This window comes from Zootoca vivipara, chromosome 2 (genome assembly GCF_963506605.1).
Source record: "Zootoca vivipara chromosome 2, rZooViv1.1, whole genome shotgun sequence".
Lineage (NCBI taxonomy): Eukaryota > Metazoa > Chordata > Lepidosauria > Squamata > Lacertidae > Zootoca > Zootoca vivipara.
Window position 1 is genome coordinate 62,493,562 of NC_083277.1, and position 27,464 is coordinate 62,521,025.

At 45.3% G+C, this 27,464-nt stretch overlaps 1 protein-coding gene across 1 annotated transcript; it reads left to right on the plus strand.

The window, feature by feature from the left end:
- Window positions 1-7,782: 7,782 nt before the first annotated feature.
- ATOX1 (antioxidant 1 copper chaperone) lies at window positions 7,783-16,549 on the plus strand. Its single transcript, XM_035105708.2, has 4 exons — window positions 7,783-7,939; window positions 11,722-11,797; window positions 14,267-14,437; window positions 16,311-16,549. Exons 1-3 carry the CDS (start codon window positions 7,934-7,936, stop codon window positions 14,389-14,391), a joined length of 207 nt encoding a protein of 68 aa, XP_034961599.1. The 5' UTR covers window positions 7,783-7,933; the 3' UTR covers window positions 14,392-14,437; window positions 16,311-16,549.
- Window positions 16,550-27,464: the final 10,915 nt, after the last annotated feature.

Sequence of the window (27,464 nt, forward strand, 5' to 3'; positions counted from 1 at the left end):
TCAGTCAATAGCTGTTGCGGAAAGACTTCTGAAGGCGGAGATGGTCGTCGCCGATTCGGATGAAGACCAATGAGGCGACGCTCCTTTCGGTATTAGGAGAAAGGTTCTGTGGAGGTGTGGCTACTTTGCCCGCCAAGGATAGGTGCGCTGCACAGTAGAAACCCTGGAAACTGAGGCATAGAAACCCCGTGTGAGGAAAGGCGTGGCTCCAGAGCGGCACCGGGCATACAGTCCAATTACGAAGAACGTTGCCCTGTGACGGGCAGGCGGGGAGCTCGGGCTTATTAAAGAAACACACCTTGCCTTAAAAGAAACAAAAACCCTTTTCTTCAAGATTCCTCTTAAACCTCTCAAAGTCGCATTGACCACTATAATCCCCCTACGGGCGCGAAATTCATCAGTTTCCACAGAGTCCTCACCAAACACCACTAGTTACCCAAAACACACACACTCTAAAAATAAGTGCTTGAAATCAGCTGCCTTCCTTAATAACCCCATAATTAGCTCCCATAAACGAGATGAGCCCCGCAACCCCAGAGTCGTCTGCGACTGGACTTAACTGTCGGAGCTCCTTTTACCTTTACCTTTTAATTGTCAAAACATGAGTATCTTCAGTCACATTGGATTAGATCAGTACAATGCACTGTATGTGGGGCTACGCTTGAATACCTTTGCACATTTACATTGCATGCCTTTATCAATCAATCAATAACTTCATTTGTGTGCCTCCTTTCCAAAATCAATACCTTGCTCAAGCCAGCTTACAACATATGTTTGTAGTCATGTAACTTTAAAAAAAACACAAAGTAGTCATAATAAACAAAACACCAAAAAGAACACAACTGAACAATTTCCACATAAATCATAAGATTCAAAATAAAGATACAAAAAATTGACCTCAACAACAACCCTTTCCCAACAAAAACCTCTAAATAATACCCCAGCCCAGGATTCTGGTCAGGAGCCTCAGCTTTTGTAGCTGGAGTCAGTCAGGGCCTCACCCTCCCAAGCCAGGTGGAAAAGGTGCTACTTTACTGAAATTTGGCAGGATTCATCCCCTCAGAAGGAGATACTCTGCTTGCAAATTTGATCTAATTCTGCTAAAAACAAGAAAGGGATATTGTTCTTTTGCTAGAGGAGATGTGAAATTTGGAAGGTGTCCAGTACAAAAAACACACCCTCTGGACGTATTTGTCTATAATTTGGCAGATCTTACCTACTGAGATGTTTGTATGCCTGCTAACTTCATCCACTTGTGTCAAAAGGAAAACAAGGGATGGGGATATTTTTTTCAGGATAAGAGTTAGAGGTTGTTCCTATGGAACCTCAATAATATACATTTAAAAACAGCGAGCACTGAATCCTAGATAAAGGCAGCCTTCATTTGAGAGGAATGGAAATATTGAAGCCCTTTTACTTCTCTTTTCCTAGAGTAGCTCTTTAAAAACTGCAGTCACTAAACTGACATTTTGGCATCCTTAGCTTTTAGTCCTCCCTTCTGCCTGGCTATTTAGGAAAGTGGAACCGCTGTGCAAGCTGCCAACTCATAAATCAGAAGCTTAGGCAAAGCTTTTGTAGAACTGATATGAAATAAATGACCAAACGAGAGATTACTTTTCAATAAGCAACTCTCACACCCAGCTAGTCTTCCTGGAAGAAACTTACCGGTAACTTATTGCACCCAGCCTGAAACAACAGCCATGGTGATACACACAACACATTTGCTGCTCTTGCCTTAGTCATCCATAATTCTAGGGAAACATTATCTTCCTACACCTCTGTTTAGCTGCAGTGCTGCTTAACTGGGAGAGGGAGGAGGGGATCTGGATGGCTTTATGAATTAGATGAACTGGCAAAGGCTAGCAGAGAAAGAAAATACTGATCCCTGCCTGTTCGTTATGCTTCTCCCTACCCTGCAGATGAAAATGATTTTCCTTCTAAGGGAAAATTGTTACAGCAGGAAAACTGTGGGGCTCACTAATATAACAATGCATTTCAGCCCAGGTCAGAATTCAATCTCAAGGCCCTCTGAAAAGTTCTGCTAACACAGTGGTTTCAGGTGAAATAGAAGATGTGACTTCCTTTCATGGAGAGCTGCTTAACTGGGGTGGGGGAAGCACACAGGGGAAAGCAAGACATTCTGCCGCCTGTCACACAGAAGTCACAGTTTCTCTGAGCGAAGATGGTAACAAGCGCAAGCCTAGACACTAGAGTCAGCAATGTATCTCATGCAAAATGAGAGACTCATAGGGAGTCTGGAACTACCATTTAGAATGCAGAGAACTACCATTTAGAATGCAGAGAAACAATGAACAAAACTGAGATTTTTGTTGTATACGTCTGCCTGTACCATGTCCTGTTCTGTTCTGGTCAACTCATCTCAAAAAAGGATGTTGGGGAGCTGGAAAGGATGAAGAAAATGAGAACTAAAACTATCAGGGGGCTCAGCCAACTCCTGTAAAAGAGGTTACAGGTTACAATGTTGAGGCTTCTTAGCACAGAAGGTGACGGGCATAACAGACATTTATATAACTGTACATGGCAGAAAGAATGTGGATAGGGAGACTTTTTCTCTTTCATACAATTTTTACCACCTAGAGCCATCCTGTGAAGGGTGAGAGATTCAGGACAGACAAAGGGAAGAACTTACAACAGTACATAGATAGGACTTGTCAACAACTGAGCATTATTTAGCTATAAATCCTCTCCCCCCCCCTTCAAATTTGACTGGAGTAAGACACACCAACACATATTTTGTGTACAGTGGTACCTCTGGTTAAGAACTTAATTCGTTCCTGAGGTCCGTTCTTAACCTGAAACTGTTCTTAACCTGAGGTACCACTTTGGCTAATGGGGGCCTCCTGCTGCCGCCGCACCGCCAGAGCACGATTTCTGTTTTCATCCTGAAGCAAAGTTCTTAACCCGAGGTACTATTTCTGGGTTAGCAGAGTCTGTAACCTGAAGCGTCTGTAACCCGAGGTACCGCTGTATGAGGAACAAATTTAGTATTTCCTATTCACACCAGTAGCTTTCCCTTTGGTGTTTTGTCCATGCCTTCTAATTTGTTGCATCTATTATACCAACTGAATACCAACAGTGTATGGGACCAGATAGGTGCATGTGCAGCTTGTTTTTAAAAAAGTTTTGATTCTACCAAAAATAAATAAATAAAATTGAGAGCGGTAGAGCAGCTCAAACATGCAAACTAGTAATAATATAATATATATGAATGTTGGCACCTGTCTCGAGAGACAATGTGGAATGCACCTCTGGGGATGAGGTCAAACCGCTGTGCTAGCAGCACTGAAGTGACCTTACTAGGGCACAAGCCTGGGCGGTGTGTATGGAGGGGCTGGGCTGCCCTGGCAACAAGAACCCCCTCTTGGCCTCACTGATGTGGACCAAAGGAAAGCAGAGCAATACATTTGGCTGCAGGAGTTGCCAGAAGGAGGCATGTAAGATGCCATGATCCAACCATCTTAGCATAGCTGCCAAGTTATCCCTTTTTTTAAGGGAAATTCCCTTATGCTGAATAGGCTTCCTCGTGAGAAAAGGGAAAACTTGGCAGCTATGCATCTTAGGGACTGCACTCTGGATTTTGTGTAGGGTTTACTCCTTAGCCTTTACTTCTCCCGAAGATGTCCTGCAAGGCAATGGAGGTTTAAGATCAGAAATTTCCTTCTCCTAGATGGCCTACCTTCCCAGCTTGACGAGCCCCATCTGCCCCTCATAAACAGGATCAATGAAGAAGAAAATTTACACATCCAACATGTTAATTCCACAAGTTCCAACCACCATCACCCTCTTTCACATACATCAGCAACCTCCAGCCCATGGGCCAGATACGGCCCACGAAGGCCGTTTATCCGGCCCACAAACCACCCGGTCACCGAGCCACCCGCTCAGCAAGTCCCCAGCGTGCTGCATTAAAACTGGTGCAGTGTGGCGCGGGGACTTGCCGGGTGGCGCCGGAAATGGTGCTTACACCTGTGCAGACACTGGAAATCGCGCCTGCGCAGCTGCAGAAGCAATTTCTGGAGCTGTGGATATGCGCAGAAGCCATTTCTGGCATTCCGGACATGGGCAGCGCAGCGCTGGAAATGGTTTCTGCGCATGTCCAGCCCACGGACGATAGTCTGTGCAAATGCTCCAGCCCATGGCCAGGAAACGTTGCCGACTCCTACTCTTACAGATCAAGAAGAAGTGTGCATGTACACGAAAGCTCATACCGATGACAAACTTAGTTGGTCTCTAAAGTGCTACAGATCTAGAGTTAGCGAATGTTAGAAATTAGTAAAATGGTAGAATTTAGATAATATTTGGGACATTGGAGGGGAAATACAGGCTGCAGCAGCTCTCCTGCACTTTGCCAAACATGGACATTCCTGGGGTTAACCTCTGCAAACTATCCTGGCAGGGCTAGTTGAGTGCAAGCCATTATGAAACACAATGGTCAGTCATTAACACATTAAAGAAGCACCTTTGGGTCTGGGCAAAACAGAGTTGCCTTGGTTACTGTGGAGGGAGAAAGGTTTAGAATTAAAAAAGGGGAGGGGCAGGCTGTGCCCACAGGGAGAAAAAGTGTCCTTTTACACAGAGGCTCAGAGCCAGTGTCCACAAGAGCAGCGTTTCTCAACCGCTGTTCCGCCGCGAGACGCTGGCTGGTGTGCCGCGATGTGCGGCGACGAGAAGGGTGATTTGCAGAACTACTGTACCTATGTGCGGAGAACCTTCTCAGCATGGCTGCGTTTGAGCGCGCCCTTCACAAGATGGCGGCGATTCCTGTCATAACCCGCCTGCCTGCGCCGCCCGCACCACCACCACTCTCCGCTCTCTCTTTTATCTCTATGGTTCCTCCTCGAGCATCCCTTTGACTTAGTTGTCTATGGTCTTCCGCACCCAATCGAAAGCCGCCGAGCGCTCCCCCTCCCCTACTCACCATCTCTGCAGCCGCAACCTCAGCCCAGACCCCCCAGAGAGGAAAAAGCAGCAGAACCCCCAGTATCCCAACATGCACCGCAATCTCGGGACGGCCCAGCCGGGTTCGACGGGAGGAGTGGAGCCACGTGGAAATGAAACGATGCATTTTGTAACGCATAAAAATCGCACAGGGACTCCATAGGTGCAAAGAGAAGAGCCTCTTTTGTCCAGCCAGCATCCAAACTGTCACTCTGTCAGGGAGTGAGCGGCCTCTTCGGCGAGGAGCACGTGCTGGCAGAGAAATCAGCGGCTTGTGAAGCCTTATTACAGGAGATTGCAACCAAGACAGCAATTGGCAAGTGTTTCTAAGACTTACAGTCATAATTATAGTCAATATAGGGCGGCACAGAGTTAATTTTTAAAACTTTTTTAATGGTGGTGTGCCGCGTCATTTTTTTCACGGAACAAGTGTGCCGTGGCCCAAAAAAGGTTGAGAAACACTGCACAAGAGCAGTCCAACTGACTTCAATGATATTACTCCTAGTACACCATTAATTAACTATGAAGTCTCTTTTTCCTTAGCATAATTTTGAAATGTAACACCCCCCCCCCCCAAAATAAAAATTATGCAGGAAACATAACCAAACAATATAAGAATAGTCAAAAAATAAGGAAGGACAAAAAATTCAGGAGTTCACTTTTGAACCATTGGCATCTATCAGGCAAAAGAAAATAAGGATACATTACAACATGCAATGTTACATTACAAAGCACAATAACCAATATTTCAATCTTTAATGAAGATTACTCACCTTTTTGTTGGCATGTGCCTTTGACAGCTGTGTGAATGGCAGAATTCAACATGTGCAATTTCTCCTGGCATACAAATATAATGATGGAGAAAACCACACTTTTTGAGGATCTGCTTGTCACACAGCTGTTAAGGACATAGGCATTGCGCCAGAAAAAAAATGTGGTAACCTTAACAAACAGAGTCCTCTGTCAGTAAAGTTGATACTTTTTCGTTTGTCCTGCTCCTATCTACCTCAAATAAAAGCTTGCAACTTACAAAGTCAGGAGGTAAAGCTTTTCCTGGGAAGGATAACAATGGCTGAAAAAGTTTCACTTTTGTAGAGCATGATCCTGGACGTTCGTTCCAAAATCAATCCCATGGAGTCTAAATGAACTTGCAAACAGAATCAGAGAGTTGGAGGGGGCCTTTTTTGCTATCATCTAGTTCAAGGTTTCCCAAGCTTTGAGTTCATTGACCCCCTGATGAGCTTATAAAGTTGTCATCAACCCCAAACTAAAAAAAATTGGAATGTCAAGAAATATCAATATATAATCAACATTCATTAATCACCATTAGTCACCATGACCAGATATCATTTTTAAAAATAAAAAATAGGAATTTGTGAGATGCATACTTTTTCCAGGAATAATTAAAGGAGAAGATGTGGCAAGTATTAAAGCTCCAGCAGATGGCACCAGATAGCTGTCCTTAAGCACTGTGGCATTGGAAAGTCTTGCGGTAACAAAAAAAAAATTAATCAGTTTTGCAAACTGTGCGTGGGTGTGAATATCCAGGTATCACAACCCAGCAAAGTGGGGGGGGGAAATCAATAAGGAAGGTCAGACTGGGGTAACTGTGCCTGAAGGACCAGGTGTGCAGCCTGGGAGTCATTTTGTACTCACAGTTGTCCATGCAGGCGCAGGTTAATTCTGTATACCTGAAGGAGCATCTCCACCCCCATCGTTATACCTGGACAGTGAGAACCTGAGGTACAGTTCTGAGGGCCTTCTGGCAGTTCCCTCACTGTGAGAAGTGAAGCTACAGGCAACCAGGCAGAGGGCCTTCTTGGTAGTGGCACCCGCCCTGTGGAGCACCCGCCCATCAGATGTCAAGGAAATGAACAACTATCAGACTTTAGAAGACACCTGAAGGCGGCCCTGTTTAGGGAAGTTTTTAATGCTTGATGTTTTATTGTACTTTTAATTTTTGGTGCAAGCCGCCCAGAGTGGCGGAGGGGGGGTGGGTATAAATATATTATTATTATTATCATTATTATTATTATTATTATTATTATTAGTGCTTTTTCTGGGGGGACACAGGGGGACGGATACCCTTAAACATGTTGTGAATCTAAGTTTGGCCTCTTTGAGGGGCAGTATTTCAATATGAGTAGGAAAATTAGGTAAAGGGACCCCTGGCCATTAGGTCATCTGGCTTTACTGGACAAGGGAGCTGGCATACAGCTTCCGGGTCATGTGGCCAGCACGACTAAGCCTCTTCTGGTGAACCAGAGCAGCGCTCGGAATCGCTATTTACCTTCCCGACGGAGCGGTACCTATTTATCTACTTGCACTTTGATGTGCTTTAAAACTGCTAGGTTGGCAGGAGCTGGGTACAAGCAACAGGAGCTCACCCCATCACAGGGATTCGAACCACCGACCTTCTGATTGGCAAGCCCTAGGCTCTGTGGTTTAACCCACAGCGCCACCCGTGTCCCTAACATTAGATTAAATTAAATTAACATTAATGAAATAAATCAGATTAGATTAACATTAGGTTAAATTAAAGTGCCCCTAAACATTTTCTTAGAAAAAAGCACTGATTACTATACCTAGGAAGAATCTGCCTTAGGAGGCTTTTAATCTCAGAGTCGTGGGTTCGAGCACCACGCTGGGCCAAAGACTCCTGCCTTGCAGGGGACTGGACTAGATGACCCTTCTGGATCCCCCCCCCCCTCTTACAATTCTATGATGCTACAGAGACGTGGAATTTCTCCTCCTAGCGGCGCAAGTGTGAAGAGCGCGCCCGTCCCCGCCTTTCCGACGCCGACTCTGCCGGAGACGGCTTAGCGCGGGAGGGGGGCCGGCCAGTGGGAGGGGCGCGAGCTGGTTCGGTGGCCTTTCATTTCGCGGAGGCTGCGGAGGGAGCCGCGTCGTTCCGTTGAACAGCAGCCGGGAAGGCTTCGGAGGAAGAAGAGGAGGAGAAGGAGCCGCAGCAGCCATGCCGGTGGGTGGTGATTCCTTCGCTGGGCTGCTGGACAGCCGCGCCGTTGCCCTTTCCGGACGCAGCACCAGCCTCCCCCCACTTCCATCTGCCGTTGTCGTTTCTACTACCGGGAAAAGAAGGAGATGGACTCGCCTTCCGGGGATCCTTAATGATCGGGCCCAGTTTGAAACACGCCCGCCCTCGACCCCGTTGCGACTCGGGAGGCGCCCCTCCCGCAAAACGGGGTGACGATGTGTGCAAGGGACGGGTGCTGCTCAAGGCGCGGGGTGCTCTGCGCTGGGATCGGGGCGTTACCGGATCTGCGACTTGGCACGGGCTTCCTTTGGCGGCCTTGGTCAAGTCACTTAAGAAATGCTGGCTGTAAAGAGAGTATCGTCGTTATTATTATTAGTTTCCTAATATTTATATACAGCTTGATCGTAGGAAAAAACAACCTCCAAGCAGTTTTAGGGTACTGTGGGCATAGTCAGGATGGTGCGGGGGGGCAGCTGCCCCCCCAAATCCAGTAAATAAAAAAAAATACTTAACTAACTGATCAGTTGTGTTGCAGATACTGTAACTTGGTTCTGCACCCCACCCCCTAACATAAGGCCTGCTCCTACCTCCCCAAAAATCCTGGCTTACACCCATGATGTGAAGTAGAGTTGGCACCAGATTTGCAACCTGGTTTTGCCACACACGCATTATAGCGGTTCTTAAACTGCTTCTGCTCCCTGCTGCTGTGTGTACCACCTCTCTTGATCCAGTTGTATGTCTTCCATGAGGGCCCATGGTTTGCCAAGCCAGGTAGATCACACGGATGATGAGCTGTGCATTTTATATCAAGGTAAAGGTAAAGGGACCCCTAACCATTAGGTCTAGTCGCGGACGACTGGGGTTGCGGCGCTCATCTCGCGATATTGGCCGAGGGAGCCGGCGTACAGCTTCTGGGTCATGTGGACAGCATGACTAAACCGCTTCTGGTGAACCAGAGCAACGCACGGAAATGCCGTTTACCTTCCCGCCAGAGCGGTACCTATTTATCTACTTGCACTTTGACGTGCTTTCGAACTGCTAGGTTGGCAGGAGCAGGGACCGAGCAACGGGAGCTCACCCTGTTGCGGGGATTCGAACCGCCGACTTTCTGATTGGCAAGCCCTAGGTTCTGTAGTTTAACCCACAGCACCACCCGCGTCCTTTAAATCAATTAGGGGTAAGCAAATTAAGAGGTTCCCAATAGCGAAGAAATGGGAGCCAAAGCTGTATGTTTTGCTTCACCTGTGGGTGTGAAGGTTTAAAGCAGGCATCCCCAAACTTCGGCCCTCCAGATGTTTTAGACTACAATTCCCATCATCCCTGACCACTGGTCCTCTTAGCTAGGGATCATGGGAGTTGTAGGCCAAAACATCTGGAGGGCCGCAGTTTGGGATGCCTGGTTTAAAGTGTTTTTTATCCTTCTCTTAAGCACAAAAAGTCTCTCAAATTATAATAAAATATATACCCCAAGCCTGAGACCTTGAACACCATCCCCTGTTGTTTTTCTTCACTGCAACCCCAATGGGTAACATCTGAGGGCAGCAACCCATTGCCTCTGAGGCTGCAGTTATGAAAAACCAAAAGCCAATCCTCGTGTTGTATTCCATGCTCACAGGATCACTTTGGGAATTGATCCCTAGGAGCTGATGTTACAACAGGACTGCTAATTTGTGTATTGCTTGGTTCTGAGTGCCTCCTTCCTTGAGCAAGGCCTGATGGTGGTATAGGATCCTGCATGCAGTGCCCCTCACATGAAAGGACAAGAATACATTTTAAACCAGGGGTCAGCAACCTTTTTCAGCCATGGGCTGGTCCACCGTCCCTCAGACCATGTGGTGGGCCTGACTATATATTTGGGGGGGGGGTGAACGAATTCCTATGCCCCACAAATAACCCAGAGATGCATTTTAAAGAAAAGGACACATTCTACTCATGTAAAAATACCAGGCAGGCCCCACAAATAACCCAGAGATGCATTTTAAATAAAAGGACACATTCTACTTATGTAAAAACACGCTGATTCCCGGACCGTTCATGGGCTGGATTGAGAAGGCGATTGCCGCATCCAGCCCACGGGCCTTAGGTTGCCTACCCCTGTTTTAAACAGAGGGTGAGGATCCCTTCAAGAACATTGTGTGATCTTCAAGTGACACATTAGAGAACAACTTGAATCAAGCTCTCCTACTTTAGTGAAAGTGTCTCTTTTGAATAAACCTTTCTGCTTCTAGCAAAGCTGGAAGTGACTTGAATCCATGGAAAGATTCTAGGGGTTTGGTCCATCTTATGTCATCCAGTTCTGTTTGGCCCATCCCTGATAAAGAACAGATCATGTGGCTTGGATTTCAAGCCTATCTCCAGTTTCATCTTTATGAACTGTGTTTTTAGAGGTGCCAGGAAAAACTGGTTAGTAATGCAAGATCTGGCTCTTTTTTCTCCTCCCTCTTCTCCCTGCCCTCCCCCAATAGATTCCAGTAATATTACACAATAAGCCACAGAGACATACAATTCTCTCAGGGCTGGAGTGTTTACGATGGATGAAAGTTCTGCCACAACTTTTAAACATCCTGGGTTGGGTACATACTTCATACTATGAAGAGAAAGAGTACTATTATTAACCTGTCTACTGAGGGGTGTTGTTGTTTACTATAAAATGGCTGTTTTATAACTCAATGTTGTAAATGTCTCTTTAAAAAAGATAGTCTAGTTAAGATTGAAATACAAATTAAACACACAAATGTTTTAAGACTGAAGGAACAGCCCTCTATAAAGCAAATAGTTAAAAAACTGTTCTTCTGCATAAACAGAGAAGCAGGAAAAATAAATATTTTGAGGCCAAACATTAATATGGCACAATAACCATTATTGTGGCCTTGGTTCTAGGACCAATGAAGTATCTAGTCATCTCTGAACTTCATTCCAGACCCAGAAAATGCCATCCTGGCTGATCATCGACTGCATCAACCTCGATTATCTCTTTAACTGTGTTAGCTCTGCAATTTGCTCTATAGTATTTGTTTCCTATCAGTAAGGACATTTCCTTTTCATCTTATGAAAAGAAGCTGTTCACTTTTTTTGTGGGGTGGGGGGAATGGGTCCTTTGTTGTCTTTAGACATTACAGATCAAGTGTGTTTTTTATTGTTCCAGATTTTAGCTACCGGTACTTTCTGTTTCTTGTGTGAAAATACTTTCTGTTTCTGGTGTGGGGCAAAGCAGGAAAGAAAGCAAAAGTGAAAAAAGACACACACACACACACACACCCTGAAAAAGAGTCCTGTTGGATCAGACAAATGCCTATTTAATCTAGTACCTTGTCGCTTGCATTGGCTATTCAGATACCTACCCCATGAGTAGGACTCAAAAGCAATAACTATCTCCTACTGTTCCGGTAAATAATATTCAGAAAGCAGCAATATTGTCCTAGAAAATAGTAGTGTAAATGTTCCATGTAGATGTAATATTAATTACCTAACTGTTTAGGAAATGCATGAATTGCCAATAGAATTTCCAAAATCAGCCTTTCCCCCACCCACCTTGGTGATTTAAATTGTCTTGATTTAAATTAATGCACCCTGACTGAAGGAAAGGAGGACATCGTTTTGGCTGACAATGTATCCTTTAAAAAATATGCATCTGCAACTAGGGAGTTAAGGTCAAGCTTTGATACTAGCTTTTATTATAGTTTAATCAAGTAGTTTTTATAACATCATTGTGCAGTTGCTCAGCGAGAGATATTTCAATGGCCTCTCCATTCTTCTTGCAATTTCAGAAATATGAATTCTTTGTAGACATGACCTGTGAAGGGTGCTCTAATGCCGTCACCCGTGTTCTCAACAAGCTGGGAGGTGAGTGGTATCTGGCAGACCACAAGGCTCTGAACACTCAAGGGTTCTTCTTGCACTTACCATTACGCTTAAAGTATTCCTGCTTACATTGTTTGAGATGAAAAAGATCCACTTGCTGAAGGATCAGCTACTGACATTCAAGTCCTGTATTGCCTTAACGGCAGCAAATCACTATTCCTCTATTTCTATTTATTTCACAAGATTTCTGTACATCTTGATTGCAATAAAACTTCAAAGCGGTTTACAGAAAGAATAAAACCCATCAGAAAAAAAGTTAAAAGCAATTGTTTAAAATTAACAACTATTTAAAAATTGCTAATGTTAAGAGGGCTATCTTCTAACTTGGTTTGCAGTTGTCAGTGCAGCATGCTAGAAAATCTTCCAACTCAATAGTGCATTCATCTTTGCATATCGTATTTTCATTGCATGGTTTTATAATGATTAAATGAGCCACTTTAATGATGTGCAGCTTTTGCTTCATTCTTTGCCCTTGCTGAAGTAGCATGCAACTTCTAGAGGGCTTGCTACTTTGCTCCTAATGCAGTGGTACCTCCAGTTACGAACTTAATTCATTCCGGAGGTTCGTTCTTAACCCAAAACCTTTCTTAACCTGAGGTGCGCTTTCGCTAATGGGGCCTCCTGCTGCCTCCGTACCGCCAGCGCGCGACTTCCGCTCACATCCTGGGGCAAAGTTCGCTACCAGGAGCTTCTACTTCTGGGTTAGCGGAGTTCGTTACCCGAAGCGTTCGTAAGGAGAACGGTACGTAACTTGAGGTTCCACTGTAGAGGTTAGTTAGTTAGTCAGTAACTAAATATTGATTGTTGCTGCAATGTTTAACTTGCATCCCATGTCCCTTTGGACTGTGCAATTTCCTCTTCTAGACAGTTGTCCAGTCAACTTTATTCTGTTTACAAGATCAAATGCTTACTCCAAAACTCATTTAAATCATCAAAGCATAACTCTGGTTGCTTCTGCTCTGCAGTAGGAGAGCTGAATCTGCTGCTGTCTCTACCACCTTAGCAAAGGTCTAATCTTCTCCTGTCCTCAATGGGTGTTGGTGTCAGCATAACTGTTGCAAGACATTGAAGGTTGCCCCCACTCAAAGGATTTGCTACACATAAATTTCTTCCACATTGGGACAGAAATGAACCTCATGTGCCTCACAGTCATCTGTATTTCATTCTGTCGGCATATACTGAGAAGCTGCATGGTGCCTTTTTGTGTATATGTAACATGGTGTGTGCCTGAAGTTCCCATGTGTGATTCCATGCAGCTACCCTGATGTTACTTCCCTGTAGGAAACCACCAGCCTTGGTAATGTTCCTCCGTATAAAAAGTTGCCTTGATATAGAAAGCTAGCATGTGCAAGATGTTCTTCTTTCACGAGAACTCCTTTCAGCTGCAGACAACTGATGCAACCTTGTGCTCTACCATCAAACTCAACCATCTTTTATAATAATAATAATAACTAACAAATTTTTATTTATACCCCACCCTCCCCAGTCAAAACCGGGCTCAGGACGGGACACCAATAAAATTACAATAAGACATAAAAGAAAAGAAAACAATTAAAATACAGATTAAAATACAATATTAAAATTTAAAATGCAGCCTCATTTTAAGTAGTCCATAAATCAAAACCATGAGGGAGGAAAACACAGGGGTCAGACTGAATCCAACCCAAAGGCCAGGCGGAACAGCTCTGTCTTGCAGGCCCTGCGGAAAGATGACAAATCCCGCATCTTTCCGCGGGTCTCCTGTGAAAGAGCGTTCCACCAAGTTGGGGCCAACACTGAAAAGGCCCTGGCCCTAGTTGAGGCCAATATAGCCACCTTATGGCTCAGGATCTCCAGAATATTGTTGTTTGTGGACCTTAATGTCCTCTGCGGGGCATACCGGGAGAGGCGGTCCTGTAAGTACGAGGGTCCTAAGCCGCATAAGGCTTTAAAGGTCAAAACCAGCACCTTAAACCTGATCCTGTACTCCACCGGGAGCCAGTGCAGCTGGTAAAGTACTGGATGAATATGATCCTGCGGCCAGGACCCCGTAAGGAGCCTTGCCGCAGCATTCTGCACCCGCTGGAGTTTCTGGGTCAGCTTCAAGGGCAGCCCCGCGTAGAGCGAGTTATAATAATCAAGCCTGGAGGTGACCGTCGCATGGATCACTGTGGCCAGATCAGGGCGAGAAAGGTAAGGGACCAACTGCTTGAGATGTTTTCATAGCTCTTTTGATTCTTTTACCCCTGTACTCCATCTTACTATAGCTTTCTCATAGTGAAGATAACAAATTTGTAAATAAACAAGCATAAGATAAAGTACAGCCCCACCTCAACTGATGGATGTATTGCAAGATAATATAGACTATCCATTTGACATTGCCACTCATTCGAGAAGGTGGGAGAATAAATTGTGGGGAGGAGACTTCCGATTTCCAATGCTGCTCCTGTACGCTGTGTCCTTTCTTTTCAGGTGTTCAGTTTGAAATCGACCTGCCCAACAAGAAGGTGAATATAGACTCAGAGCACAGTGTTGACACCTTGCTGAACACCCTGAAGAAAACTGGGAAGGATGCCTCCTACCTTGGAGACAAGTAGCCACACAGGAAGGCTTGGCTGGTGGGGCTACTGTGCTTCAGGAAAGGTCAGTTGCTAGAAATACAGTACTCTTAAGCCACTCGGGGCAGAATGTATAAGAAACAAAATGTATGACGTGACAGAAATCTTGCTAAGAGTTTCCCACCTCCAGTGACTTCATAGACTCGACTGAAGTGAGGGCAAGGAAACTCTTAACTGGGTGACTTCATGCCACGTGTTCTCTTTTATAAATAATATCAGAGGAGGAGATAGATCCTCTGCCATATATAAAAACTTTCCCTGCAAGCCCTGGTATTTTATGGCCATTGAAGTCGGCCTCTTCTTTTGAAGTAGAGGAGCTGGTGCTGTATACAAGCTAGGACTCAAATCCAGCAAATTGTGCGTAAATCATCTGCGACTGTGTGTGCCAGGCATTTTGGTACCCCGCAAACCAGCTGTTTGGCAAGGGCAGGGGCAACTGAATCCTGCGACTCCCAAGGATCTTATCAGTGGGATTTCAGCCTTGTTTAAAGGAGGGATGTTTCTGGGCTCTGCTCCCATTGGACCCAAACCAGCATATCTAGTTACTTTCACACCATTGATTGGCCCTGAATTACCAGAAGCACTGGGGTAGGAATTAACGGGGTTCTCCACCATCTGCAGCACCTACAAGGGTGCCCCATTAAGTTTGTACGGCTAGCGAACTACCAGTTTGCTTCTGTTGCCACCGCGGCACTAAGGAGAAAATACCTTCAAAAATTATCGTCTGCACACTGCCAGTGTTTTGGCAGAACTGTCCTGTGGTTCCATCAATGTGGGAACAATAACAACGAGTTGTTGTTGTTGTTGTTTTTTAAGGAATGTTCTGCTCCTTGTGCACCGTGAAAATTTAAGCCATCATTGAACGTAGCCTACACTTTATAGTCGTAGGATTGAGTGGGGCATGTTTGCATGAGAGCAGCAGAACCTAATAACTTCATGTCCTTCCAAACTACACAGGGAACATCGGTCCGACTCACATTAAATGGACAAGAGTTTTATTTTGGCTGTATTTAGGCCTAGTTCTGCATGCCTTTTTCTCTTAAAAAAAAAGTTCTGTGCACTAAAAACATCAAAATCCTGTGCCACGATAATGATTCTGTACACAGCAAAACTAAAATATTTGATGCATAATCTGCTTTGCACAACACAGCTGCTGCTTATCAGGGTGGAGAGAAATATATCTGTTAAATATTATTTGCGTATCTGCTTTAACTACTGAAGATTCTGTTCTGCCCTCCTACCACCCCAGGTTCTGAGTTTTTAGTAGGCATTGGCTGCGCACTAGAGTGGAGGCATGCTAATGCTACATCCACACCATACCTTTAAAGCACCATGATGCCACTCACTTGCTGCCCACAAAAAGAATTCTGGGAGCTGTAGTTTGTTAAGGGTGCCGAGAGTTATTAGGAGGCCCCTATTCCCCTCACAGAGCTACTATTGCCAAAGTGGTTTAACAATCAATCCCTCTTCACAGGAAACTCTGGGAATTGTAGTTTTATGAGGGGAATAGGGGCCTTCCAATACAGTGTGGAAGGAATTGTAAACACACAAGTCAGGTAGGTAGGTAGGTAGCTAGGTAGGTAACCCACCAATCCATATACAGCCAAACTGCTTGTGGATGCCAGCACACCAAGGACTTTCCTTCCTTCCCACCGCCGTTTGTCTGCCAGGAACTGCAGCGATGGGTAGCAGGAGCAGAACATCAAGCACGTTCTAGGCTGCAAGAAAAGATTTCTGCCTGCTTTCCACACGCCAGGGGGAGCAGCAGTTGTAGTAGCCTGCAGTAACCGGCTGGGGGCCCCCCAAAGCAGCCTTTGTTTAAAATGGATGTTCCTTCTAGGTCCTACCGGCAGATGCTGCCCTTGCCTAACTCTCTCCACCCTTCCTTTATTTTGCAGCAACGCTTAACATGGCTTCAGTCCGAAGGCGGCTGTTTACACTTCTGTCAATCTTCCTTTGACCACAGTTGCCCTGCCAGATGTTGGAGAAGAGGGGAAGGGTGGGAAGAAAAAGAAGAAGAAGGCCTTTGGTGAGGGAAGGACTATGAGAAATTTTGATGCAGATGTCCCACATATAGCTGTAGTGTTTCTTCTCTTTGGCTTTGTAATTAAACTTGGATCTGCTATATTCAAGTAAACGCCGTGGCTCTTAGTATATATCTTTTCAGCCCTGTTTTCTTTTTGGTGGGGCAGGGGCTGACTTTAAAAATGAGTACCAGCCGTGAGCTGATTTATTTCAGTCCACCAATGAGATAATATTCTAAAGAGAAGCTAAGATACATCATTGGGTGCCTAGGAGTGTAGCTCAGTGCTAGAGCATCTGCTTTGCATGCAGAAGGTCCCAGGTTTATTCCCTGACATCTCCAGTTAGGGCTGGGAATAACCAACCTGAAACCTTGGAGACCCACTGCCAATCATTGGGGGCAATACTGAGCTTGATGGACCAATGGTGTCACTCGGTATTCGGCCACTAGGTTCCAAACACATATTCTTATTGGACCAAAATTCTCCAATGGCAACATAGAACCGTGTGGCGTAGTGGAACGAGTGTCAGACATGCCAGGGAGGCGAAATCTCTTGTCTTATGTGCAGAGTGACACTTGGATACATTTGACGAGTGACCTTAAACAAGTTACTGCCTCTTCAGCCTAACCTACCTGCCCAAGATAGAGGGCCAATAAAAATGGGAGAACCTTATTTGTGCTCCTTGAAAGAAGGTAGGAAGCAAATGTAGTGTGTCTTTGTCTTTCCACTTCCAGAAGAGCATCTGCACTGTTCTTTCTGCTGCTATTGAGACGAAACAAGCCAGAAATGGCTGTGGTCACTTCAGTTAAATACTAAGACAAGAATAGAGACAGATTTTTTTTATTATTTTTTGGTTGAGGAGTGTGGAAATGTTCTCATGCTGCCTGCACCATTTTATTGGGCTATCAGTGACAGAAGACAATGCATCCAAGGAAAAATCCTAGAGAAGGTGCTGTGAGCAAATAAGCGATAATAGTTGCGTTAATATCCTACAGCTAGCACATCTCTGGAGAGCTAAGCTAATTTCCCTCATAGGTCTCAGGAGTAAGTTGTTGTTTGGAAACGATATATAACATTTTCCATCACAACAGTGTACACTGCCAGACAGAGGTCTTGAATAAGGAGAGATGTGCTAGCTACAGAGATGGGTCTCTCATCTCTCCTTCCACCCTTTCCCAGCTGTCAGTTCATGCCATTTCCTTCTCTTTATCTCAGTCCTAATAACAATTGTCGCAATGCCACGAGAGTCTGTAAAATGAACCTGAGAAATGCAATCAAAACAAACCTAACAGCTGGGAAGTGTTCGTTTCATCTCTCCCGCCCCGCCCCACTTAATCACAATAGAAATGGTGGGTGAGGTTTCCTTGTCCTTTAAAACACTCATATACACACTCCACCTTCCAAGATAACCTTTGGCACTCTATCATCTATCATCTATCTATTTTGATGTCACCCTTCAATGGAGGATCACAGGGCACTTTACAATATGAAAACAAAAAAAAAAATACATATTGTAACGAATGAGAACAATGCTCTCCTGTGCTTAAAAGGCCATAGATTCTCTAATTAGCCAAAGGCCTGAGAGAAGAGGAATATTTTTGCTTGATGCCTAAAGATATGTAACGAAGGCGCCAGGTGAGCCTCCCTGGGGAGAGCATTCCACAAGCAGGGAGTCACCACAGAAAAGGCCTGTTTTCATGCTGCCCCCCTCCTGACCTCTAGCAGAGGAGGCACAGGAAGAGCAACCTCACATGATGATTGCAGGGTCCGGGGAGGTTCATACGGGGACAGGCAGTCCTTGACGTATTGCAGTCTTAGTTAAGGCTTAGTAGGGCAAAACCAGCGCTTGGAATTGGGCCCAGAAACTAGTTGGCAGTTCAGCTAAGATTGGCCATTATATACTCAATCCCATCTTGCCCAGTGCAGAACCTGGCCTCCAAATTCTGCACCAGCTGAAGTTTCTGAGCCATCTTCAGAGGCAGCCCCACGTATAATACATTGCAGTAATCTAACCTAGAGGTCACCAGAGCACAGATGACAGGAGCCAAGTTATCTTGGTCCATTTGGGGGTGCAGCTGGGCCACCAGCCAAAGCTGATGGAAGGTACTCTATGCCACTGAGGCCATCTGAGCCAAGTGACAGCCAAGGATCTAGAAGGAACCCCCCCAGCTACGTACATGCCCCTTCAGAGGGAGTGTAACCCCATCAAGAGCAGGCCACCTCCCATCCATCCAGTCTAGCGAACCACCCACTAACAGCACCTCAGTCTTATCTGGATTGAGCTTCAGTTTGTTGGTTCTCATCAGTCCATTACTGAGGCAAGACAACGGTCCAGCACATTCACTGCCACACTTGCAAGTGTAGAGCTGTGTGTTATCAGCATATTGCTGGCAACGTACTCTCAAACTGTGGATGATGCCACTCAGCAGTTTCATGTAGATGTTAAACAGCGAGGAGGATAAAACTGAGCCCCGAGGAACTCAACATTGAAGGCTCTACAGGCCCAAAGGGCACTACTCAAGCATTAACCTCTGGAAATGACCATCCAAGTTGGACCACCCCAAAGCATCCATCCATCCCTAGCTTGGACGGCCACTCCAGAAGGATGCCATGGTTGATGGTATCAAAAGCCACTGAGAGGTCGAGGAGGATTAACAAGGACACATTTCACATGTTCTCTCCCGACAGAGGTGACCAAAGCAGTTTCTGTGCCAAACCCGGGCCTAAACCCCAATTGAAATGGATCTGGAAAATCAGTTTCCTAGATCAGGTCTGTGACTATCTGCTCAAGATGCTTGCCTAAGAAGGGGAGACTGGCAACTGGTCAGTTATCACTTAGATTTTCCAAATCCAAAGAGGGCTTCTTAAGGAATGGTCTTGCTTGAAGCTGGCAATGGGACTTAACAGCATAATTCTGTATATGTGTACTCCTAGTGAATTCAATTCAACTTACTCTCCTGGCTAAGTATGTATAGGACTGCAGCCCAAGTGTCCATAATTCTAGCCTGGATTGTGGCCATCTCTCTCCCCCTTCACACACACACATACTCCAGCATTAAAGCATTCTTAAAGGTAAAGGGACCCCTGACCATTAGGTCCAGTCATGATCGACTCTGGGGTTGCGGCACTCATCTCACATTATTGGCCAAGGGATCCGGTGTACAGCTTCCAGGTCATGTGGCCAGCATGACAAAGCCGCTTCTGGCGAACCAGAGCAGCGCACGGAAACACCGTATACCTTCCCACCAGAGTAAGTACCTATTTATCTACTTGCACTTTGTGCTTTCAAACTTCTAGGTTGGCATTCTTATTATTTGTTTAAGCCTTACTAAGAGCATTTGAGGTGTGTGACAGAATCATGTCCATTAATGCTTCCGAAGAATCAAATCTTTTGAAACTTGCTGGGTTTCATGTGCTCAGTTTCTCCACTGGATCATTTGAGTTCACAGCTAGTTGACTCTGTTTACCTATTTAACAGCTTTTCCTTTTAGTTTCTGGCTAACCGTAAATGTATGGAAACACTGGGTATTTAGTTTAAAGCCCTTCATAGCTAAAATTAGCTATGAAGTGTGGTTCTTCCAAGGAAGGAGAATGAAATCAAAACACACAAACAAAAGGGCTTAACTTTGCTCACTGGTGGTGGAGTAGCAATATTTAAATAAGTTCTTGCAGCCTGCTGCTAAACATTTATTTGGAATATGCAGAGGATTGCAATTGCAGGGCAAGGGAGCTCAGCCGGTTAGAGTGTGGTGCTGATAATGCCAAGGTTGCAACTTTGATCTCCATATGGGGTAGCTACATATTCCTGCCTTGCAGGGGGTTGGACTAGATGATCCTCAGCGTCCCTTCCAACTCTACAATTCTATGATTCTAATGTGATAATGGTTTTAGCCCACTGGTTGGCAGCTGGACACCTGGGGACTTCATACAGCCCTTGCCCTATTTTTGTGGCGTTCACTTCTCCCTGCATTAAATGGAATATGAGGTGCTGTTTATTGAGCATTCACCTTGATTTGTTTGCAGGAAGGTTAGACCAGGCATCCCCAAACTTCGGCCCTCCAGATGTTTTGGACTACAATTCCCATCTTCCCCGACCACTGGTCCTGTTAGCTAGGGATCATGGGAGTTGTAGGCCAAAACATCTGGAGGGCCGCAGTTTGGGGGTGCCTGGGTTAGACAATGTTGGCTATTTACCGGGCATTCGTTCCAATTTGTTTGCAAGGAGGTTAGATGAGGTGCCAAAGCAAGTGTTATTTTGTACTTTCCAGTGCATTTTACAGATTTTATTTGTGACTGTGTGTTTCATGTAAACCACTTATAGCAGGCATGTCAAACCTGCGGCCCTCCAGATGTTTTGGCCTACAACTCCCATGATCCCTAGCTAGCAGGACCAGTGGTTGGGGAAGATGGGCATTGTAGTCCAAAACATCTGGAGGGCCGCAGGTTTGACATGCCTGACTTATAGGCTTCGATAAACCATATATAAACAACCTTAAATAAATAGGTAGTAGTCTACAGCCTGGCAGTCACTCCTCTCCAATTCCAAGCATTCTCCACATCAACTGAAGAAAAGATCAGGGTGGTCTAATCCCTCTGCCTCCCCACCACCAAAATAATAATAATAATAATAATAGTTTCTTCAGATTTCATTGCTTAATGAACTAAACTAGAATCTCGGGCAGTGAACGCTTAGAGTGGGGAATCTGTTCTCCTTTACAGGGCTTATAGCTACCACACTGCTCCAGAACTGTCCTCTCAGAACCAATAACATATCATTAGTGTGGGACCCTCAGCTCTCTTCTCCTCTGCCATTATCTCTTAATGGGTTCGGAAAGCCTGTCTTTACTGCATCTGTAATTTTCCTGAATCTTTCTTAGTGCGGCAGGTTTTAGTTAGCCTCTTCCTCTTCCTCTTTCGCCTCAGGCCCTTGGTGTGTGGTGTCACTGCCTTGTGGTGCAAGATGATGAGTTCATTTTGTGGCATTCGTTCCGCCGTGCCCCCCCCCTCCTTCAGTATTTCAGCTCCAAGGTATGATATCTGCTCTTTAGCCATCAGGAAGCTACAATATGCAAGACTGGCAACATATATTAAAATGTTAAAAGTGTGAAAATGCTTTTTTAAAAAACTGTTTTAGCTCACTATCACAATCTAGTGTCACAATTGTATATTGCACTTTACAACACATTCAAAACGTTTTATTTGCAGCTGTATAGCTGAGTCTCTAGTGATGTATCAAGGTTGTGTGATGGAGGCACAAGGCCAATCTTGTTTGGACTGGTTTCTGATGAAGATGAGAAGATAACTGAGTGATCTTAATTTAATATAGCAATCTTCTATTTTTCTTATGGATTTATAGGTTGCCTTCTACATGTGTGTCAAGGCGACTTATAAACAGAGAGAAACAGTTTTCGAAACAATCGAAAAATAACCGAGCTGCCATCACCTGGGGCAATAATATTGAAAAGAGGAAACTTTCCAAACTTTTGTTCCCCCAAAACAAATGCATTTTGCACACACATGCCCTGCAGTCAGGGCCAGATTTAGGTTTGATGAGGCCTTAAGCTACTGAAGGTTATGGGACCCTTTATATGTCAAGCTGTCCTTTGTCAACAACAAATTGTCACTGTTGTTTGTGTTGAATATATGCTATTGTAATTTATGGACCTAATAGGTATCTAAAGCTATTTGCATGTACTGTAACAAATAGGAGGTTACACAACACAAAACAAAACAAAACACTGTTGCTGTATGTAGGTTTTATTTTATTAGTTTTTTATCTTATATTCTGGAAATGTACATCCAGTTTTTTTTCTTTACATTTTTTGGGGGGGCCCGAGAAAGTGGGGTCCAAACTATAGCTTGTTTAGCTTATATGTAAATCCGGCACTGCCCACAGTCAGATTTTGTGATGGGGATAACATTTGCTTGACACAAGGGCACATAACCTGTGTACAAAGAAATCAAGAGGAACGCTCCATAAAAAGCAACCAGAGAAACAAAATATGCCCTGTTGCTGCCTTGGCTATTCTTGCCTCATTTCTCCACCCCTTTAATACTCTCATCTTGCTTTCTTGTGCTCCTTTAAAGTCCTTATTTATTTTTCTAAGGTCTTCTGCGGCAGCAGAGATTGGGGGGGGGAGGGGAGCGACTAGCTGTAGCACTGAGGGAATTCGCCAAGCAGCTGTTGAAATACAGAGGCATCCCAGAAATGCTAGCACAAATATGCGACAGATTGTGGAGGATGAGAACAGTGAGCAAGCAAATTTAACAAAGGGAAGCCAATGCACAGCTAATCGATAGGCCGCTCTTATGAACAGGCTTATAGTTATATTATTTGAAGGACCCAGGATTGCTTTATCATTCAATTATGTCTGCCACCCAAGAAAAGGTGGGTGCAAGCTGGTCCAGAGATGGGGCCTGCTGCCTTCTGTTTTCTGGCCACATCTACTACAAAATTAAAACTGGCTTTGAGTCATTCTGTCTTCTCCAAGAACTGTAATTCTGGGAAAGGGCAATAGAGATAGTGGGTTCTTAGCATCTCTGGGAACCACAGCTACACCCTACTTTAGCAGCAGCAGCTGCAGCTGCAGCAGCAACAACAACAACAACACGGAAAGCGAACAGTTTTCCTGAGACTCTCCCCCCTGGTGCTGCTGCAATGTTTGAGGGCCCAGCACCTCATGGATGGGGTCCACCATCACACAGCTTCATCCCATGCAGTTGCCACATGTCATCACCATGTTTGGCACTCCTCGGGAGAAGGGAAACACAGAGTGGTGATATCATGCCACATGCCACGAGGGAGAAATGTGGGCCTCGGAGGGCCACGCTCCCCCTGTAATTAGGCATTTACTTCTAAGGGAACAAGACTAAGATCAGGCACACATTATGACTGCTGTTTCCAAACAATGGTCTTTTATAGGGTTGCTGGTTTCAAGCAATGGGCTATGATTCTATACTATTGCTACTTTCAGGCAATGGTCTATGCATTGGAAGCATAGGGTTATGGTTAGGGTGCTGCTCTTCCCCAAGCAATCATGACTCAACTCCACACAATTGGTGTCCTTGGGATCTACACACAACATTCAGACTTTGTGCAACTACATCAAAATCTACCACTTGGAAGTGAATAAGACTGGCTGCTTCTAAGCAAACTGCTGCTATTTCCAGAAATCAATATCTTTCTGGAAGAATAGCATTTCCTGTCACCTGAGTGGCTTTTCCCCCAGCCGTGAGGATTTATTAGTTAGCACAAAGTTGCTCCCACTATCTAAGGCAGGGGTAGGCAACCTAAGGCCCATGGGCCGGATGCGGCCCATTCACCTTCTCAATCCGGCCTGTGGATGGTCCAGAAATCAGCGGGTTTTTACATGAGTAGAAGATGTCCTTTTATTTAAAATGCATCTCTGGGTTATTTATGGGGCATAGGAATTCGTTCATTTCCCCCCAAAAATATACTCTGGCCCACCACATGGTCTGAGGGACGGTGGACCGGCCCCCTGCTGAAAAAGGTTGCTGACCCTGATCTAAGGGATATCTCAGTCAGTAGAGCATGAGACTCTTTAATCTCAGAGTCGTGGGTTTGAGCCTGACATTGGACAAAAGTTTCCTGCATTGCAGGGGGTTGGACTAGATGACCCTTGTGGTCCCTTCCAACTCTACATTTCTGTTAGGAAATTGCCAGGATTTCAAAGGCAGAATTGGCAACTGGGGGGGGGGATTACTGAAAGGCCACGCTTTGTCCTGGATCTTAGCGTTTTTGTTTTTAAAAAAGCTCAACAACTTTTGTGAAAAGCTCAACAATTTCAATTGTTTTTAACTTATGGGGTATCCTGGTTTTTACTTTTTGAAATATGGCAACCCTATTTCTATGATTCTGTGATTCCGTGTTTACAATCAAAGCCTCGTATTTACTGGGTGGTGTTATTTTGAAAATTCACTTCCCAGGCAGTAGGAGTGCATTTATTCAACTTCTTCTCTCCCAGCCCCATTTACCCATAAACCAAATGAGCTGTTAATTATAAGGAGCTGAAAAGCTTAGGCTATTTAAAAACATCTGTAAAGGAACCAGCAAGGCTGCTTTGGCTGCAGAGTGGGGGGGGGAAACAAGGCAGGAGTATGGATTTTTAAGGGGAAATGGGAGGATTTCAGGGAAGATAGGGCTCTCCTTACATGCCCTCTGTAGGATCAATACTTACCACCTAATGTGCTTTTGAAATTTGCTCTGTACAGTAGATACAGGCCTGCCTTTGAAGAGTGTGCAGAAATTTCAGCTGGTGGAGTATGCAGTTGCCCATGTCAGTTATGTAGACAGGTCCCTGGGAATATGATTACACAAGTGCTCCAGCTGAGAGAGGCATTATCCATCTTCAGTCACAACAAGTGGCCCCAGATAGAGCAGCGCATCCCCATCTGCATTCAAAGATGTTTTCAGCCAGTTCTGGGGGACTCAGCTGAACATCACTCAGCAGACATAGATGATGGACACCAAGAGGCATGTTATCCACATTGGCTGCCAACATGGGAGCCTGCTTCTACATGGATTATGGCACGGGTAGCCAATGTGGTGCTCTCCAGGTGTTGCTGGATTGCAGCTCCCATCCTTCTTGACCATTGGTTGCTAGGACTGATGGCTAGGAGTTGAAGTTGAGCAACATCTGGAGGGCACCATTGTTGACTACCTCTTAATTAGGGGACCAGTGGCAAATAGACATTACATCTGAATAAATCCAGGGGTCATGTTGCCAACAAAACGTAAACATGCAATGATTATTAAAGGGGGGGGTGGCTTAACTCTAAAGAAATCAAGGACCGATGCTGAAGACCAAATACGATTCCCTCTGTTTCTGAAGTTCACACTGTAAGTGCTGCTGCTGCTAAGGTAGCCAAATGTAATTGCACAAAATTATTATTTATTCGACGATTTAGGTACCGTAGCCCTTCATCAAAAGATCTCGGGGCAGTTGAAAAGATAAAAGAGCAATCACGGGCTCAAAGAATTCTGGGCGCTGTAGTCTACCCCTCAGAGAGTCAGGCCCATCTTAACCACATTGAGCGCCGTGGCGCAAAGGTCCCTCCTCCGCGGATGCAGAGGAGGGACATGGTATGGGCGGGCCTGTCGCTGAGGGTGGGCCGGGCTCAGGGGCGCCGCAGTGGGTAGGCCAGGCTGCCTGGTTGTCTTCCAGGGCGCCGGCGCCTCCTCCTCCTGCATGGAGGCCTCTGCTGGGGGGCGGTGCCGCGCAGCGCCCGGCCTTTTGTCCTCCTCATGCCCCCAACCTGCCAGGCTGAGGCCGGGACTCGAACCCGCGGCGGGAGGGAGGGAGGCAAGGAGCAGGGTGAGTGGGAGGGCGGCTGGGATGTCTGGTGGGCGCCGCAGCGCGGCGCCCCCTGGCAACCCGGCGGCCTGGCGCATTGCGCCACCCAGCCTTGACTTAGGGCCGGCCCTGCACAGAGTTACAATTCCCGGCAACTCTTAACAAAGGACAAGGCCCAGAAATGCTTGAGGGAAAGAATGTGCTCTCCATGTGCTGTGAAAGTCTAATGCATATGCAGCCACAGAGTGCTCAGTAACCACAGAATCCTGGCTGACTGTGAGGGAGAAACAGAATACCAGGGGGAAGGAAAATGTACTGGAGGACCAGGAGTCCTGTAAGAGAGCACTCTATGCTGCAACTTTTTGTTGCAGGTCCTACTGGTATAGCCTAACTTGTTATTATTTTTTGGTAACTTCATTTTGTGGGGTGCCATCTGAATGCTCTTTCAGCTAGGGATAGGGGAGAACTTCAATTCAGCTGGCATTGAAAGGTGAGCTTACCCAATTTGCATTTTACTAAACAATGCACGAACTGAAACACCACTGCCCTTCAAAATTGCACACCTACCCAGATTCCGCCCTGCAGCCAAGTAATGCACACCAAAAAATGCATATACTGTGGTAAAGTGTGCATTTAAGCGTGCATTAAAAAAAAAAAGGAAACTGAAATGTAGAAATGTAGAGAAGTGAACTTAAGATGGGGAAAATGAGCAATCAAGAAGGAACAAAACTAACCAATTTGCCCAGTTAGGTTCTGCTCTCTTCTGTTACCAGCTGAAGAAGTTGTGGGGGGCGGGCTGGGACACGGAGAGGAACTGAATTATGAAGAGACTTTGGCAAACAAACTGAGCTCTCTGTTGTTGTATTTTTAAAAAAGTTGCTGTGGCATGGATCTCAACCCAGCAATACTGAATCTGCTCTTTAATAGTCCTTGACAGACAATATCCCTCTCATGAATCCTCAGAAAGGTACTGTGGATCAAAGGCGGACCATTAACAGCGGAGAAAATGTGGCACGGTGACCTGATGCAACACAATCTTCTGATTAAGATCTCATCATCATGACATCTTTTTCGCAGGTGGGCATTGGGAAACTGCTAGCCAGCGTGTGAAAGGGACACTGTGTTCTTCTGGAGCTGAGAAGAGGCCCAGGGAGAAAAGCAAGAATGCCTTTCTCGATTCCCTTTTAAATAATCCTCAGGCAACGCTAAGTGAGTTAATAGCAGCACATCTGGGCCATGTGAGTGAGGCTGGGGAACTCAAAGGCAGCCTCTGTTGACATTATAATGCTGTGTAGTACCCTAGCGGGGTGATGTGTAGATACTTTATGAAGAAAGCAGTGTCATCCAGCTTTACTTCATTATGCCCATTTGCAAAAAAAATTATGTGGGCTCATCTTTGTTCCTCTTTTAGTAATCATGAAAAAAAAAATGTTGTCCTTAGGTGCTGGGTGGTATTCATCCTATCTCAAAGGATCCAACTTCCAGGGACCGAGAGGGTCTTCACTGTCCCTTAAAATATTTTGGCATTGAATGGCATTGCCATTCAAATGGCGTGTGTGCACCATGTCATGTGATCAATTATGTGGAGCGGGGCTTACCTTGCCCCCCCAATATTTTATTCAAGTTGGCACCCCTGTTATATAGTGACAAAAGTGTTGTGGGCGCCAGCACAAAATGGCTGCCATGGGCAACAATAAAAGAGGTGACTGTACTT

Coding starts and splice junctions, on each gene's coding strand:
- ATOX1 (XM_035105708.2), top strand. Junction 11,798..14,266: donor TGTTCTCAACAAGCTGGGAG/GTGAGTGGTATC, acceptor CTTTCTTTTCAG/GTGTTCAGTTTGAAATCGAC.